Source organism: Zophobas morio, unplaced genomic scaffold (assembly GCF_036711695.1).
Source record: "Zophobas morio isolate AGI-343-1 ecotype UQ-CSIRO unplaced genomic scaffold, CSIRO_AGI_Zmor_V1 ptg000010l, whole genome shotgun sequence".
NCBI lineage: Eukaryota > Metazoa > Arthropoda > Insecta > Coleoptera > Tenebrionidae > Zophobas > Zophobas morio.
The window spans coordinates 1,644,516-1,661,681 of NW_026972115.1; the positions used below are offsets into that span (position 1 = coordinate 1,644,516).

Here is a 17,166-nt window from a genome sequence, read left to right on the forward strand (position 1 = left end):
ATTGTAAGATTTGATTTTGCGAATTTTATTTTTTATAATAACCCTTATTTTTTAAATTGGAAATCGAATATTGAAAATTTGAAAAACTGAATAAGCGAAAAATTATAATTTTGTGTTTTTTATTTTTTCGTGTTTCAGTTTCATAATTTTTCGCTTTTTCAATTCCAATTTTTGCAATTTCCTAATTTTAGATATTAGTTTTTTATTTTTTGCTTTTTCAATTTTTCAGATTTTTGATTTCTGTTTTTCATTTTTCCGATTTTTTAATTTTAATTTTTTCAATTTTACATCACAATTTTTCAGTTTTTTATTTCCTTTATTTTTCAGTTGTTCGAGTTTCCAATTTTTAATTTTTCCGACTTCTTTAATTTCCAATATTTCACTTTTACAATACATTTTTTTTTTCAGTTTTGCACGTTTCAATTTTTAGCTTCCTTAATTTTTATTCTTTCGATTTTTGAATTTTTCGTTTCTTCAAGTTTTCAAGTTCTTGATTTCCATTTTTTAGAGTTTTCAAGGTTTTTTTTTTATTTTAGATTTTTCTATTTTACAATTTTGCATTTTTTCCATCTTTTTATGCGAAAAGTTTAAAAATCGAAAAATTAGAAAATCGGGAAAAATGAAAAAACCCAAAACTTGAAAAAATGAGAAATTGAAAAATCGAAAAATTGTAACTCGAAGGACTGAAGAAACGAAAAATAAACGAAAAGTGGAAAATCGAAAAATATAAAAAAATCTGAAATCGTAAAAATGTGAAAATTTTTAAAAATTATATAATAATAATTTATTACATATTTCAATGAACACTAGAAAAATTGCAAATCAAAAATTGAAGAAACATAAAATTGAAAATTGCACAAACTGAAAAATCTAAAATCGAAACGAAAAAAGTGCAAATCGAAAAATTACAGAAATCATAAATAAAAAAATCAGGATTGAAATTGAGAAACTTAAAAATCCAAAAATCAAAACCTGTATTGTAATTCTTTAATTTTTTGATTTTTCCGCTTTTCCAATTTTTCAAGTTTTAACTTTTTGTTTATCGATTTCTCTATTTTTCGATTTTTCGACTTCATCACTTTTCGATTTCTCGTTGTTTTGATCTTTCAATCTCTCAATTTTTCGAATTTTTAAGTTTTTTGATTTCTCGATTTATCGAGATTTGGATTTTTCGATATTTTGATTGTCAGTTTCTCAATTTATAAATTGTTCAATTTCTAACTTTTCGATTTTGGCCTATTAAGGTTTCTCAATTGTTCGACTTTTCGACTCCACGATTTATTGATTTTTCGATTTCTCGGTTTTTCGATTTTTTAAGGTTTCGATTTTTCGATTATTAGATTTCTCGAATTTTCGATTAAGTATTTTAATTTTTCATTTTTTTTTCTCACTGTTAGTATTATACAGTGTATCGAAAACAACCACAAAAATTTTGACTAAAACCATTTAAAAAATCAGCCTGTATGTCGCATCTACATTAATCTATGGGTGCGTCGGTACCACCACTTCACGAAACCTGCATTACCGACACTGACACTCTAATGACGTAAAAATGGCATACAACAACAAAAACATGCAGTCCAGCGATGTTTTGAATTATTATTTAACAATGAACATAAATAACATTTGTAGAATATGTCTGGAACGCAACCCGAAACTAATGCCGATCTTCGACCCTATCAAACCCCCTCACTTTTCCATTTTAATAATGGCTTGCGCTTCCGTGCAGGTAGGAGCAACCCAACCCCAAACCACCACTAATACACCCTTTCAGGTGATAGAAGGTGACGGTCTTCCACCCTACATCTGCCAGAAATGCATCTCCAAACTCAACATAGCATTCCAGTTCAAAACTCAGTGCGAATCCTCGGACGCCAAACTGCGCCAATGTTTCGAAAACTTCAACCACCTACCCACCACCCCGGACCTCAGCGGCTTCATCGAGGTGAAAAAAGACAACTCCGCGGTGGCGTTCGCCGAAAACACTCTAGAGCAAGTGCAGGTCGCCGAAAACGCCGCTCAAGAGGGCAACATCTCGGACAACCAAATCGAGCAAAACCAGCTGCAGCCGCTGCAGAGCGTGCACATCGAGCCCACCACGTCGCTGCACGACCTCGACAAGAGCACCTTCACGGAGCTGAAAATCGAATTCGGGGACTTGAAGCCGTCCGAGCTCGAGTTGAAAGTGGAGGATTTGCCGCTCATTGGAATCAATCAGAGCTCGAAGTCGAAGAAGCCGACGAAGCAGCACCAGTGCGACACGTGCGGGAAGATTTTTCGCACCAAGCCGGGGCTGATCCATCACATTCGGATCCATACGGGGGAGCGGCCCTACGTGTGCCATTTGTGCGACAAGCGGTTTATCAATGGGGGCCATTTACACACCCACATGAGGACGCACACGGGGGAGAAGAACCACGTGTGCGCGGCGTGCACTAAGGCGTTCGCGACGGCGCAACAGCTCACGAAGCACACTATAGCGATACACACGTCGGAGCGGCCTTATGGGTGCACGTACTGTCCAAAGAGGTTCGCGAGCTCGAGTAACTTGAACACGCATACGAAGATCCACACTGGGGAGAAGAACTACAGGTGCGACCAGTGCGGGAAGGCGTTTTCGACGAAGGGGCAACTGTACCAGCATATGTTGGTGCATACGGGGGAGAAGGCGTTTTTGTGTGAATATTGTAATAAGAGGTTTTCGCAGAAGGCGCATCTTATTAGGCATTTGAAGACGCATAAAAACCAATGATTTGGTGGGGGGAGGTGGACGGGTGGAGCTTCCCAGGTTGGTAAAATTTTAACTCGACTGATTTTTATAAAATCTTTTTTGAAAACGTTTATATTAAACAGTAACAATCATGACTACGGTGATAGAGAAGTATTAATCAAATATGTAAAGTGTTTCGTGATATTTTAAAGAGCCATGTGCTGCTAGATGTGTATAACTCACTCAAATGTTTTTGTTGCTTATTATTAGGGTTAGGCGGTTGAGATTTAAGCGCTGCGTATTGACTTGTACCACGGTAGACCAGTGGCTCGAAGTCGGTGTTGAAAGTAATACATTACTTTCACAATTACTTTTTACACTTTGAAAAATTTGATGAAAACATAATTTTAGATATTTGTTGTGTTATAGACTTGAATGGACCAGAAAAATGGCTAAAGTTTGTTTGACCACAAATTTTAAATATTCTACCCTTGTTTACTCAATTATTTATTAAGATATTTTATTTCTGTAAAACTCAATTTTTTGGTATTTTAATTTTTCAATATTTCAATTCTTCGGCTTTTCTATTTTTGACTTCTGGATTTTTCGATGTGTCTACCTTTTTACTTTTTCAAAATCGATCAAATGAAACATTATAAAATCGAGAAAATGAAAATTAAAAAAATCAGGAAAATGAAAAATAAAAATCAAGAATTTGAAAAAATAAGGAAACGAACAATTAATTCATTGAAAAATTAAAGAAATGAAAAAAACGAAAAAATGTGGCTTAAAAAAATGGTCGAAGGAAAATAAATCCAGATTTTTCGAAAAATTATAAGATTTGATTTTGCGAATTTTATTTTTTATAATAACCCTTATTTTTTAAATTGGAAATCGAATACTGAAAATTTGAAAAATTGAATAAGCAGAAAATTATAATTTTGTGTTTTTTATTTTTTCGAGTTTCAGTTTCATAATTTTTCGCTTTTTCAATTCCAATTTTTGCAATTTCCTAATTCTAGATATTAGTTTTTTATTTCTTGCTTTTTCAATTTTTCAGGTTTTTGATTTCTGTTTTTCATTTTTCCGATTTTTTAATTTTAATTTTTTCAATTTTATATCACAAATTTTCATTTTTTATTTCCTTTATTTTTCAGTTGTTCGAGTTTCCAATTTTTAATTTTTCCGATTTTACAATTTTGCATTTTTTCCATTAAATTATTAAAAAATCTGAAATCGTAAAAATGTGAAAATTTTTAAAAATTATATAATAATAATAATTTATTACATATTTCAATGAACACTAGAAAAATTGCAAATAAAAAATTGAAGAAACATAAAATTGAAAATTGCACAAACTGAAAAATCTAAAATCGAAACGAAAAAAGTGCAAATCGAAAAATTACAGAAATCAAAAATAAAAAATCAAGATTAAAATTGAGAAACTTAAAAATCCAAAAATCAAAATCTGTATTGTAAAATCTATTTTTCGACTTCACTTTTTTAGATTTTCTGTTTTTCAATTGTCATTTTGTCAAATTTTCGATTTTTTAATTTTTCAAATTTGACTTTCATAAACTCTAAATTTTTTGATTTTTCAATTAATCGATGTTGATTTTCCCATTTCTTGACCTTCGAGTGTTTCGATTTTCCTGTTCTTCAGTTCTTTAATTTTTTTATTTTTCAGGTTTTTGATTTTTCAATTTTTCGATTTTTTAAGGTTTCTATTTTTCGACTTCACTTTTTTGATTTTTCGATTTTTCAATTTTTAGATATTTCAGTTTTAGGATTTTTCAATGTTTCAATTCTTCGGCTTTTCTATTTTTAACTTCTGGATTTTTCGATGTGTCTTACCTTTTTACTTTTTCAAAATCGATTAAATGAAACATTATAAAATCGAGAAAATGAAAATTAAAAAAATCAGGAAAATGAAAAATAAAAATCAAGAATTTGAAAAAATAAGGAAACGAAAAATTAATTCATTGAAAAATTAAAGAAAATGAAAAAAACGAAAAAATGTGGCTTAAAAAATTGGTCGAAGGAAAATAAATCCAGATTTTTCGAAAAATTATAACATTTGATTTTGCGAATTTTATTTTTTATAATAACCCTTATATTTTAAATTGGAAATCGAATACTGAAAATTTGAAAAATTGAATAAGCGAAAAATTATAATTTTGTGTTTTTTATTTTTTCGTGTTTCAGTTTCATAATTTTTTGCTTTTTCAATTCCATTTTTTGCAATTTCTTAATTTTAGATATTAGTTTTTTATTTTATTTTTTTTCAATTTTTCAGATTTTTGATTTCTGTTTTTCATTTTTCCGATTTTTTAATTTTAATTTTTTCAATTTTATATCACAATTTTTCATTTTTTTATTTCCTTTATTTTTCAGTTGTTCGAGTTTCCAATTTTTAATTTTTCCGACTTCTTTAATTTCAAATATTTCACTTTTACAATACATTTTTTTTTTCAGTTTTGCACTTTTCGATTTTTAGCTTCCTTAATTTTTATTCTTTCGATTTTTGAATTTTTCGTTTCTTCAAGTTTTCAAGTTCTTGATTTCCAATTTTTAGAGTTTTCAAAGTTTTTTTTTTATTTTAGATTTTTCTATTTTACAATTTTGCATTTTTTTCCATTTTTTTATGCGAAAAGTTTAAAAATCGAAAAATTAGAAAATCCGGAAAAATGAAAAAACCCAAAACTTGAAAAAATGAGAAATTGAAAAATCGAAAAATTGTAACTCGAAGGACTGAAGAAACGAAAAATTCAAACATTGGAAAACTAACAATGGAGAAACTTAAAAATCGAAAAAATAATTAATCCAAAAACTGGAAATAAACGAAAATTGGAAAATCGAAAAATATAAAAAAAATCTGAAATCGTAAAAATGTGAAAATTTTTAAAAATTATATAATAATTATAATTTATTGCATATTTCAATGAACACTAGAAAAATTGCAAATCAAAAATTGAAGAAACATAAAATTGAAAATTGCACAAACTGAAAAATCTAAAATCTAAACGAAAAAAGTGCAAATCGAAAAATTACAGATATCAAAAATAAAAAATCAAGATTAAAATTGAGAAACTTAAAAATTCAAAAGTCAAAACCTGTATTCTAAAATCTATTTTTCGACTTCACTTTTTTAGGTTTTTTGTTTTTCAATTGTCATTTTGTCAAATTTTCGATTTTTTAATTTCTCAAATTTGACTTTCATAAACTCTAAATTTTTTGATTTTTCAATTAATCGATGTTGATTTTCCCATTTCTTGACCTTCGAGTGTTTCGAGTTTCCTGTTCTTCAGTTCGTTAATTTTTTGATTTTTCAGGTTTTTGATTTTTCGATTTTTTAAGGTTTCTATTTTTCGACTTCATTTTGATTTTTCGATTTTTCAGTTTTTAGATATTTTAGTTTTAGGATTTTTCAATATTTCAATTCTTCGGCTTTTCTATTTTTAACTTCTGGATTTTTCGATGTGTCTACCTTTTTACTTTTTCAAAATCGATTCAATGAAACATTATAAAATCGAGAAAATGAAAATTAAAAAAATCAGGAAAATGAAAAATAAAAATCAAGAATTTGAAAAAATAAGGAAACGAACAATTAATTCATTGAAAAATTAAAGAAAATGAAAAAAACGAAAAAATTTGATGAAAACATAATTTTAGATATTTGTTGTGTTATAGACTTGAATGGACCAGAAAAATGGCTAAAGTTTGTTTGACCACAAATTATAAATATTCTGCCATTGTTTACTCAATTATTTATTAAGATATTTTATTTCTGTAAAACTCAATTTTTTGGTATTTTAATTTTTCAATATTTAAAATTTTAGATTTTTCGATTTCTTAATGTTTTGATTTTTCGACTTCCCCGTTTTAGATTTTCTGTTTTTCAATTGTCGTTTTTTCAAATTTTCGATTTTTCAGTTTTTCAAATTTGACATTTATAAAATGTCAATTTTTCGATGTTTTGATTTTCCCATTTCTTGACCTTCGAGTGTTTCGATTTTCCTGTACTTCAATTCTTTAATTTTTTGATTTTTCAACTTTTCGATTTTTTAGGACTTCACTTTTTTGATTTTTCGATTTTTCAGTTTTAGGATTTTTCAATATTTCAATTCTTCGGCTTTTCTATTTTTGACTTCTGGATTTTTCGATGTGTCTACCTTTTTACTTTTTCAAAATCGATTAAATGAAACATTATAAAATCGAGAAAATGAAAATTAAAAAAATCAGGAAAATGAAAAATAAAAATCAAGAATTTGAAAAAATAAGGAAACGAACAATTAATTCATTGAAAAATTAAAGAAAATGAAAAAAACGAAAAAATGTGGCTTAAAAAAATTGGTCGAAGGAAAATAAATCCAGATTTTTCGAAAAATTGTAACATTTGATTTTGCGAATTTTATTTTTTATAATAAGCCTTATTTTTTAAATTGGAAATCGAATACTGAAAATTTGAAAAATTGAATAAGCGAAAAATTATAATTTTCTGTTTTTTATTTTTTCGTGTTTCAGTTTCATAATTGTTCGCTTTTTCAATTCCAATTTTTGCAATTTCCTAATTTTAGATATTAGTTTTTTATTTTTTGCTTTTTCAATTTTTCAGATTTTTGATTTCTGTTTTTCATTTTTCCGATTAATTAATTTTAATTTTTTCAATTTTATATCACAATTTTTCATTTTTTTTATTTCCTTTATTTTTCAGTTGTTCGAGTTTCCAATTTTTAATTTTTCCGACTTCTTTAATTTCCAAGATTTCACTTTTACAATACTTTTTTTTTCAGTTTTGCACTTTTCGACTTTCAGCTTCCTTAATTTTTATTCTTTCGATTTTTGAATTTTTCGTTTCTTCGATTTTTCAAGTTCTTGATTTCCAATTTTTAGAGTTTTCAAAGTTTTTTTTTATTTTAGATTTTTCTATTTTACAATTTTGCATTTTTTCCATTTTTTTATGCGAAAAGTTTAAAAATCGAAAAATTAGAAAATCGGGAAAAATGAAAAAACCCAAAACTTGAAAAAATGAGAAATTGAAAAATAGAAAAAGTGGAAAATCGAAAAATATAAAAAAAATCTGACATCGTAAAAATGTGAAAATTTTTAAAAATTATATACATAATAATAATTTATTATTATGAACACTAGAAAAATTGCAACTCAAAAATTGAAGAAACATAAAATTGAAAATTGCACAAACTGAAAAATCTAAAATCGAAACGAAAAAAGTGCAAATCGAAAAATTACAGAAATCAAAAATAAAAAATCAAGATTAAAATTGAGAAACTTAAAAATCCAAAAATCAAAATATGTATTGTAAAATCTATTTTTCGACTTCACTTTTTTAGATTTTCTGTTTTTCAATTGTCATTTTGTCAAATTTTCGATTTTTTAATTTTTCAAATTTGACTTTCATAAACTAAATTTTTCGATTTTTCAATTAATCGATGTTTTGATTTTCCCATTTCTTGACCTTTGAGTGTTTCGATTTTCCTGTTCTTCAGTTCTTTAATTTTTTGATTTTTCAGGTTTTTGATTTTTCAATTTTTCGACTTCACTTTTTTGATTTTTCGAGTTTTCAGTTTTTAGATATTTCAGTTTTAGGATTTTTCAATATTTCAATTCTTCGGCTTTTCTATTTTTAACTTCTGGATTTTTCGATGTGTCTACCTTTTTACTTATAAGGAAACGAAAAATTAATTCATTGAAAAATTAAAGAAAATGAAAAAAACGAAAAAATTTGATGAAAACATAATTTTAGATATTTGTTGTGTTATTGACTTGAATGGACCAGAAAAATGGCTAAAGTTTGTTTGACCACAAATTTTAAATATGCCCTTGTTTACTCAATTATTTATTAAGATATTTTATTTCTGTAAAGCGCAATGGATTTTTTAATACAATTTCTACTAGTGTACCTTTTTAAAAATTTAAAATTGATCCATAAATAGCGAAAACCAGATAATCTCATACTCATCACAATTTTAACGCATTGTAGTTTTTTTTGGCAACAAAATGTAAAAAACGGAAAAGCAGTCTGGGTAGGATTTTTTACGCTCATGTCAACGGTGTGAAGTTTATTACAATCGGAAGTATACTTTTGGCAGAAATTTATGTGTATTTCTCTATACTGGAATATGTTTTAGCCATCACCCTTAAATGATGAAGAGCTTATGTATATTATGGTTACCTGGGTTCTTAACAAATTCTGTGCTAAACTCGTTTTAGATTTTAACTCCTTACTGGATTCCTGGTAGAAGGAGACATGGCATACGCATCGGGTGTGACGTCAAGTGGGATCAAATTCGCGCGAAATTTAAAATACATTCTACATTCTTTAAATTGCAAAAATGTGTGATGTGATCGCAGAATTTAGGTTTGTGGAGAGAACTGGGCATAAATATGTCAACAACCTCTTTTCAACACTCAAGAGATAAGAGCAAATTGGTATTTGCATTTGCTGATGTCCTACATTTATCGAAATTGATACGAAACCACATTTTTGGACCGTTCAACTTTCAATAATTACATTTTTATCATTATTAATTTCATTAACTTTCGTTAGCCGACAACTAATTGACGTATTGGACAGAGCAATGATAACTCAAGCTGAAATTCCCTAGACTTCCCTAGCGAAGCTCACAAGAGCCGCAAGGTCGTTGATGCCACCTAACGTCACAAATGGATGCAGACGATTTTTAATTTGGTACATCGGATGTCTCCTTCTACCATGACTTCGACGAACCAGGAATAATTCCAGCAGAGAAAAACAAAACAATATTTTGAGTACTTGGGTTAAAAGTAATTGTAAAAGTGACTGAATTACAGTATTGAATTACTTACAACCACTGATCCACGAAATAATAATAATAATAATAATAATAATAATAATTTTCAAGTGTCCGTCTCGCTGAAAATAAACCTATTTGTGTAAATTATCAAAAATAATGCACAATTGGAAAGCGATAAGCGAGTAAGGCAAGGTTGCAGCGGCCTGCACTGCAGACGGGTAGTGGGGATAAATAAATTTCGACCGCCCAGCTCTACTTATTATACATCACAGATAATGATATTTTACAGTAAAATGTGCTGTAAGCATGGTAGATAAGAGGTACAATAATAAAAAGTAACAATTTTATTTTCGTGACAAGTATTTCTTCCTGGATTTTACCAGTGCAACCCTTTCCTTGTCCAATTAAAAAAATATACAAGGTCCTTTTTGTAGTATATACCATTCATGAGAAATGTTGAAGTTTATTGAAGTCTGAAATTTCCAGAAGAACGCCGGTCGTACCCTTATTGGCGTTCGTCATTGTGTTTTGTGATTCTTTCGTGGGTCAACTACAGGTTGCTGTTCCCGTTGACGTCGGGTTTTCAACCAATGAAATTGCGGTGGTGTGCAGTGCTGCCAACTTGAAGGAAAAACCCCTGAAGTAGCGGGGACATTTTTCTGATTGAGGCACTACTACGAGGGCTTACATTTTGCCCTTCTTTCTTAGTATGTGTAGTCTTCTTTTCATAACAAGAAACTTAAAACATAGTTAAAATGGTACATTTTTGCAAGAAAATATGGATTTTGCAATTATGGGGAGGAGCCTAATTACAAAATCGACATTTCCTTATACAAATTTTCCATTTTAAACATATTTTAAGTTTCATGTTGTGAAAAGAAGTCTGCATATATTACAACACAAAGACAAAATGTCAGCCCGCCCACCCACCCTCTCTCGATTGTAATGATTTTTTTATTCGCCGTAAACCAAGGGGACGGAGCTTAACTGCAAAATACTTATTTCGTAACAAGAAATTAAAAACCTATTTTTGAGTATCGCATTGTTGAAAAAATACTATACGTCACATTAAGAAAAAAAGGCAAATATATAAGCAATATTTCAATTGTGATGATTTATTTTTCCTTAGAAACTTGAAACACGTTTAAAATGGTAATTTTTGTAAGGAAATATGGATTTTGCAATTAGACTCCGCCCCTAGGTCTGCCAACGAATGAAAACTGCATTGCTATTTAGATCTGCGTAGGTATGGGTGGGGCCTAATCTTTGGCTTTTTCTTAATGTACGTAGTATTCTTTGAAAAACACGATACTCAGAAACATGTTTTTAATTTGAAATAAGGATTTTGCTGTTAAGCTCCGCCCCTCGGCTTACGACGATTAAAAAAAATCATCAGAATTGGGATAGGGCGGGTGGGCGGGGCTTATAGTTTGCCTTTTTTTTTTTTTTTTCTTGATATACATTGCCATTTTTTTCACAACAGGAAACGTAGAACAAGGTTAAAATGGTACATTGTTGCAATTATGGGGCGGAGCCTAATTAGAAAATCGATATTTCCTTATACAAATTTTCCATTTTAAACATATTTTAAGTTTCGTGTTGTGAAAAAAAGTCTACACATATTAATTAAAACAAAAAGACAAAAAGTCAGCCCGCCCACCCGCCCTATCTCTATTGTGATGTTTTTTTTTTATCCGCTAAGAACCATTTTTTTTAAGCTAAACTGCAAAATGCTTTTTCGTAACGAGAAATTAAAAACCTGTTTTTGAGTATCGCATTGTTGAAAGAATACTATGCACATTAAGAAAAAAAGGCAAATATATAAACAATATTTCAATTGTGATGATTTATTTTTCCTTAGAAACTTAAAACACGTTTAAAATGGTAATTTTTTAAGGAAAAATGGATTTTGCAATTAGGCTCCGCCCCTAGGTCTTCCAACGAATTAAAACTGCATTACTATTTATGTCAGCGTAGGTATGGGTGGGGCCTAATCTTTGACTTTTTCTTAATATACGTAGTATTCTTTGAACAAAACGGTACTCAGAAACATGTTTTTAATTTGAAATAAGGATTTTGCAGTTAAGCTCCGCCCCTCGGCTTACGACGATAAAAAAAAATCATCAGAATTGAGATAGGGCGGGTGGGCGGGGTTTATATTTTGCCTTTTTTTTTACTTAATATACATTGCCATTTTTTTCACAACAGGAAACGTAGAACAAGGTTAAAATGGTACATTTTTGCAATTATGGGGCGGAGCGTAAGTACAAAATCGATATTTCATTATACAAATTTTCCATTTTAAACAAATTTTAAGTTTCATGTTGTGAAAAGAAGTCTGCATATATTAAAACACAAAGACAAAATGTCTGCCCGCCCACCCACCCTATCTCGATTGTAATGATTTTTTTTATTCACCGTGAACCAAGAGGGCGGAGCTTAACTGCAAAATACTTATTTCGTAACAAGAAATTAAAAATATGTTTTTGAGTACCATATTGTTCAAAGAATACTATGTACATTAAGAAAAAAAGACAAATATATAAACAGTATTTCAATTGTGATAATTTATTTTTCCTTAGAAACTTAAAACACGTTTAAAATGGTAATTTTTTTAAAGGAAATTTCGCAATTATTAGGCTCCGCCCCTAGGTCTGCCAACGAATGAAAACTGCATTACTATTTAGATCACGGCAGGTATGGGTGGAGCCTAATTTTTAGCTTTATTTTTCTTAATATACATTGTATTCTTTGAACAAAACGGTACTCAAAAACATGTTTTTAATTTGAAATAAGGATTTTTCAGTTAAGCTCCGCCCCTCGGCTTACGACGATTAAAAAAAAATCATCAGAATTGAGATAGGGCGGGTGGGCGGGGTTTACATTTTGCCTTTTTTTTTTCTTGATATACATTGCCATTTTTTTCACAACAGGAAACGTAGAACAAGGTTAAAATGGTACATTTTTGCAATTGTGGGGCGGAGCCCAAGTACAAAATCGATATTTCATTATAGAAATTTTCCATTTTAAACATATTTTAAGTTTCGTGTTGTGAAAAAAAGTCTACACCTATTAATCAAAACAAAAAAGCAAAATATAAACCCGCCCACCCACCCTTTCTCGATTGTAATGATTTTTTTATTCACCGTGAACCAAGAGGGCGGAGCTTAGCTGCAAAATACTTATTTCGTTACAAAAAATTAAAAATTGTTTTCGAGTATCGTATTGTTCAAAGAAGGCTATGTATATAAAAAAAAGGAAAATATTAGCCTCGCCCACCCACCCCATCTCAATTTTAATGATTTTTTTTATTCTTAGAAACTCGGTCAGGGGTTTAATCTTTGGTTTTAATTTTTTCTTAATATACACAGTATTCTTTGAACAACACGATACTCAAAAACATGTTTTTAATTTCTCGTAGAAAAATAAGGATTTTGCAGTTAAGCTCCGCCCTTTGGCTGACGACGAATAAAAAAAATCATCACAATTGAGATAGGGCGGGTGGGCGGGGCTAGATTTTGTCTTTTTTCCTTAATATGTGTAGACTTATTTTGACAACAAGAAACTTAAAACATGTCTAAAATGGTAATTTTTGGTAGGAATCAACTTAAATCCTCCACTTTTCTTCTACAACCCCTTGAAATACGGCAAAAGTTGAACATCAAAGTTACTATCAATAAATACTATAAATCCCACTTACACAGTGTTTGCTTTAGTTCTTTCCCACCTAACTCAGGTCAGTTCTTTTCAGAACTATAGAATATTCCATCTTTAGTGAAAATCATCAAAATCAGAATGAATTGCAACATTAGTTGGCCATGGTGAAAATATAGTCACCAAAATTGATTGAGAGAGTTGGTACTCTCTGTTTTTGCCGTGAAGTTTGTCAACCTTATGACAGATTTGCTTATATTTAACCATTTTTTTTTTAAATATCTGTAATCTTTTCATAACAAAAAACTTAAAACCTATTCAAAATGGTACATTTTTGTAGAGAAATATGGATTTTCCAATTAATCTCCTCCCCTCCGTCTCACAACGAATGAAAAATTCATCATAATTGAGATCAGGGAGGGTGGGTGGGGCTTAATATTTATATACAGTTTTCTCTCAACAATAGAATATTTGAAATATTAAATAGTGAATCTGAGGTCAGAATTATGTCGAACAATTTGTGAAAAACAAAGTGTCGGACATAATTCTAACCTCAAATTCACCATTTGATATTTTAAGTATTCTGTTGTTGAAAGAAAACTATTAAGAGAAAAAAAGACAAAGATTAAACCCCACCCACCCGTCCCAACCTCAGTTGTGGTGAAATTTTCATTCGTCGTGAGTTGGGAGACGGAGCTTAATTGCAAAATCCATATTTCTCCACAAAAGTTTACCATTTTGAACATGTTTTAAGTTTCTTCTTATGAAAAGAAGATTAGATATATTCAAAAAACAAGGCTAAATATAAACTCCGCCCACCCGCCCGATCGCAGTTGTGATCATTTTTTTTTTCATTCGACGTGAGCCGGGAGGAGGAGCTTAATTGCAAAATTAATATTTCTCTACAAAAATTTACCATTCCCATTTTTTTTAATGAAACCAGTTCTGAATAACATGCCTGTAAAAAATTAGTAACTAATAAACATAGTAGAAAGGTTTTTACATTATAAAAACGTATTATCTGTTCAAAATTGAAAGACCACTCAAAAAAACCAAAGATTAAGCCCCACCCACCCTAATCAACAAAAAACAGTGAATAATTTTCGAAAAAGCTCGGGAAAAGGTCAAAATCTTCATACGACAAGGTTTTGAACAATTGAGCTTTTGGGGAAATTGACTAAAAATCCATAAAAAAATCTGAGATGTAGATCTCGACAAGTTCAATCGAAAAGTATAGTACTTTGATAGTCCTGCGCCAAGACCTTCGAAGTATTCGGTTTCAGAGTCAATTTTTTAAAATATCTCAAAAATCCTATTATTTCATTTTGCGAATGTGGAAAAGAAGTTGAAATTTTAGAGGAAATAAAACCGAAAAACACTTACGGGGGTCGAAATCAGAAAGAGGACCTCATGAGAAATTTCGAAATGCTCAGGAATATGTCAAAAATTTCATATGGGAAGGTATTCAAAAAATAAATCTTTGGAAAAATTACTTAAAAATACTTCAAAATATCACAGAAATAGCTCTCGACAAATTCGATCGAAACGTAGAGTTCTTGTCTTGCATCAAGATTTTCAAAATATTTGGTTTCATTTTGACGATTCTGGAAAAATACTTGAAACTTTAGAAGAAATAAAGCTTGAAGAGGTCGAAATCAGCAATAGGAACTCCAGAGAACAATCGAAATGCCCAGGAAAATACCAAAAATTTCATAAGAGAAAACTGAATTTTGCAAAAATTGTTTAAAAATCCTTAAAAAAATCTAGGAAATGGATCTTGACAAGTTCGATCGAAAAGTATAGCGTTTTTGATCGTGGACCAAGATTTCGAAATATTGGGTTTCAGAATCACATTTTTAAAATATGTCAAAAATCATGATAATTCATTTTGACGATTCGGGGAAAATAGTTAGGAGTATAATTTTAGAAGAAATAACGGCTAAATGTAGTGATCTGTTCTGTGCGAATGATGCGCCACTGGTCAAGGTCTAAGTGGCAAATTGTGGGAATTAACATGCTGACACTCGGACTATTTTCTTAGTTCGATAATAATTAATCTTCCTTTGTTATACTTACTGCCCTTTCGACGATTTTTCGAAATTACACGAATTTATCCCTCTCCGCGCATGCGCTCGTTTCAAACAACCCTTTGACAGCAAACATAACCTCAAACATGTCTACCCTCGAAGACTTAAAATTCTACCCCCAAGACCAACTAAACTACTACTGTGATCTCAACACAGCCCCCATCTGTCGAATCTGCCTCGAAAAATCCCAAACCAAAAAAATGTGCAATATTTTTGAAGGAACAGACCCCATCTACACCATGATAATGTCGTGCGCTTCAGTCCAGGTAACCCCTTACTGCACCCCAACCCCGCTTAATACTCACTTCCAGATCCTCCAAGGCGACGGCTTACCAACCACCGTCTGCCAGAAATGCCTGGCCAAACTAAACGTAGCATTCCAGTTCAAACTCCAGTGCGAGAACTCCGACCTGCGCCTCCGCGAGTTCTACACGAACACAAACCTATCCCAGTTCAACTTCAACGAACCCGACAACAAAAACATGCCCTTCGAGAACGAAACGCAAACCACCGTGGAGAAACCACCTGAAAAAAAATCCCCCAAGAAGCGCCCCAAAGAAACCAAGATCCACCAGTGCGAAACCTGCGGGAAGATCTTCAACAGGCGCGAGTATTTGACGCAGCACATTCGCATCCACACGGGGGAGAAGCCCTATTGCTGCCATATTTGCGAGAAGCGGTTTGTGAATTCCGGGCATTTGACCACGCATATGAGGACCCACACGGGGGAGCGGCCGCATGCGTGCACATTGTGTCCGAAGGCTTTTTCCACAAGACAAGAATTGCATAAACATACAATGGTGCACAATGGAGAGCGGCCGTTTGTTTGTACAACCTGTGGGAAGTGCTTTGGGAGCAGTAGTAATTTGTATTCGCATTTAAGACACCATACGGGTGAGAAAAATTTCACGTGTGAACACTGTGGGAAGGCTTTTTATACCAAGCAGGAACTGAAGCAACATTTGGTGATTCATACGGGAGAGAAGGCGTTCGTTTGCAAGTTTTGCAATAAGAGGTTTTCACAGAGCGCGCATTTGAGGAGGCACTTGAAGCTGCATTCGTGATTTTTCGTCGTTTTGGTTCTTGATTGGCTGATTAGTGATTTTTTGTTGTGATATTATTTCGTATTTAAGTACTTTTTGTACTGTTGGTTTATTAAAATTTTTACTTGTTTTTGGAGATTGTGTCTGTTGTTTAAACCTAATTATCCATGGTAATGAGTCAAATGGAGAAAGCTCTTTTTTTATAAACTGAATGGGAATTACTTATTTAAATTTTAACTCACGGCGTTGCGAAAAAACTAATAAATGTTTGTCATGTAAAAACTGTTTTATGTGGGTGAGCCCACAAACAAAGCTCAATAATTAAAAAAAACGCAAAATCGGTTTTCACAGAATCGTAGCAACACAAAATTCGGGTTTTAGTGAGTTCGGAAATATCTCCACAGATGGCGACACTCACACAAAACCATTTTTTAATAACCAAAGCTCGGGATTATATGCAGAAAAAAACATTTAAATATGCGCATTTATACGCAGAGAAATTTGGCATTATATGTTTTTCCATTTTAAATGTCTTCGATCATTTAAAATATAGTTATACACTGAAAAACGAATATTTTGAAAATCTTGATGCAAGACTAGAGAACTCTATGTTTCAAAGATTCAATTTTTGAATACCTTCCCATATGAAATTTTTGACATTTTCCTGAGCATTTCGAAATTTCTCAAGCGATCCTCTTTCTGATTTCGACCTCCTAAGTGTTTTTAGGCTTTATTTCCTCTAAAATTTCAACTATTTTTCCAGATTCGCAAAATGAAACGATAGGATTTTTGAGATATTTTAAAAAATTGACTCTGAAACCGAATAGTTCGCAGGTCTTGGTGCAGGACTATCAAAGCGCTATACTTTTTGATTGTAC

General features: G+C 31.0%; 1 protein-coding gene across 1 annotated transcript; it reads left to right on the top strand.

Moving 5' to 3' along the window:
• The first annotated feature begins 1,521 nt into the window (after positions 1-1,521).
• LOC135126430 (zinc finger protein 70-like) lies at positions 1,522-16,424 on the top strand. The gene is made up of 4 exons (XM_064052478.1): positions 1,522-1,729; positions 1,775-2,740; positions 15,221-15,511; positions 15,557-16,424. Exons 1-4 carry the CDS (start codon positions 1,553-1,555, stop codon positions 16,307-16,309), a joined length of 2,187 nt encoding a protein of 728 aa, XP_063908548.1. The 5' UTR covers positions 1,522-1,552; the 3' UTR covers positions 16,310-16,424.
• The last annotated feature ends 742 nt before the right edge of the window (positions 16,425-17,166 follow it).

What these genes read in the sequence shown, in the direction of transcription:
- LOC135126430 (XM_064052478.1), top strand. Translation starts at nt 1,553, where the DNA reads ATGGCATACAACAACAAAAACATGCAGTCCAGCGATGTTTTGAATTAT. An exon ending in TTAGGCATTTGAAGACGCAT is followed by an intron (nt 2,741 to 15,220) that starts AAAAACCAATGA and finishes AATTAATCTTCC; the next exon opens with TTTGTTATACTTACTGCCCT. An exon ending in TGTCGTGCGCTTCAGTCCAG is followed by an intron (nt 15,512 to 15,556) that starts GTAACCCCTTAC and finishes ACTCACTTCCAG; the next exon opens with ATCCTCCAAGGCGACGGCTT.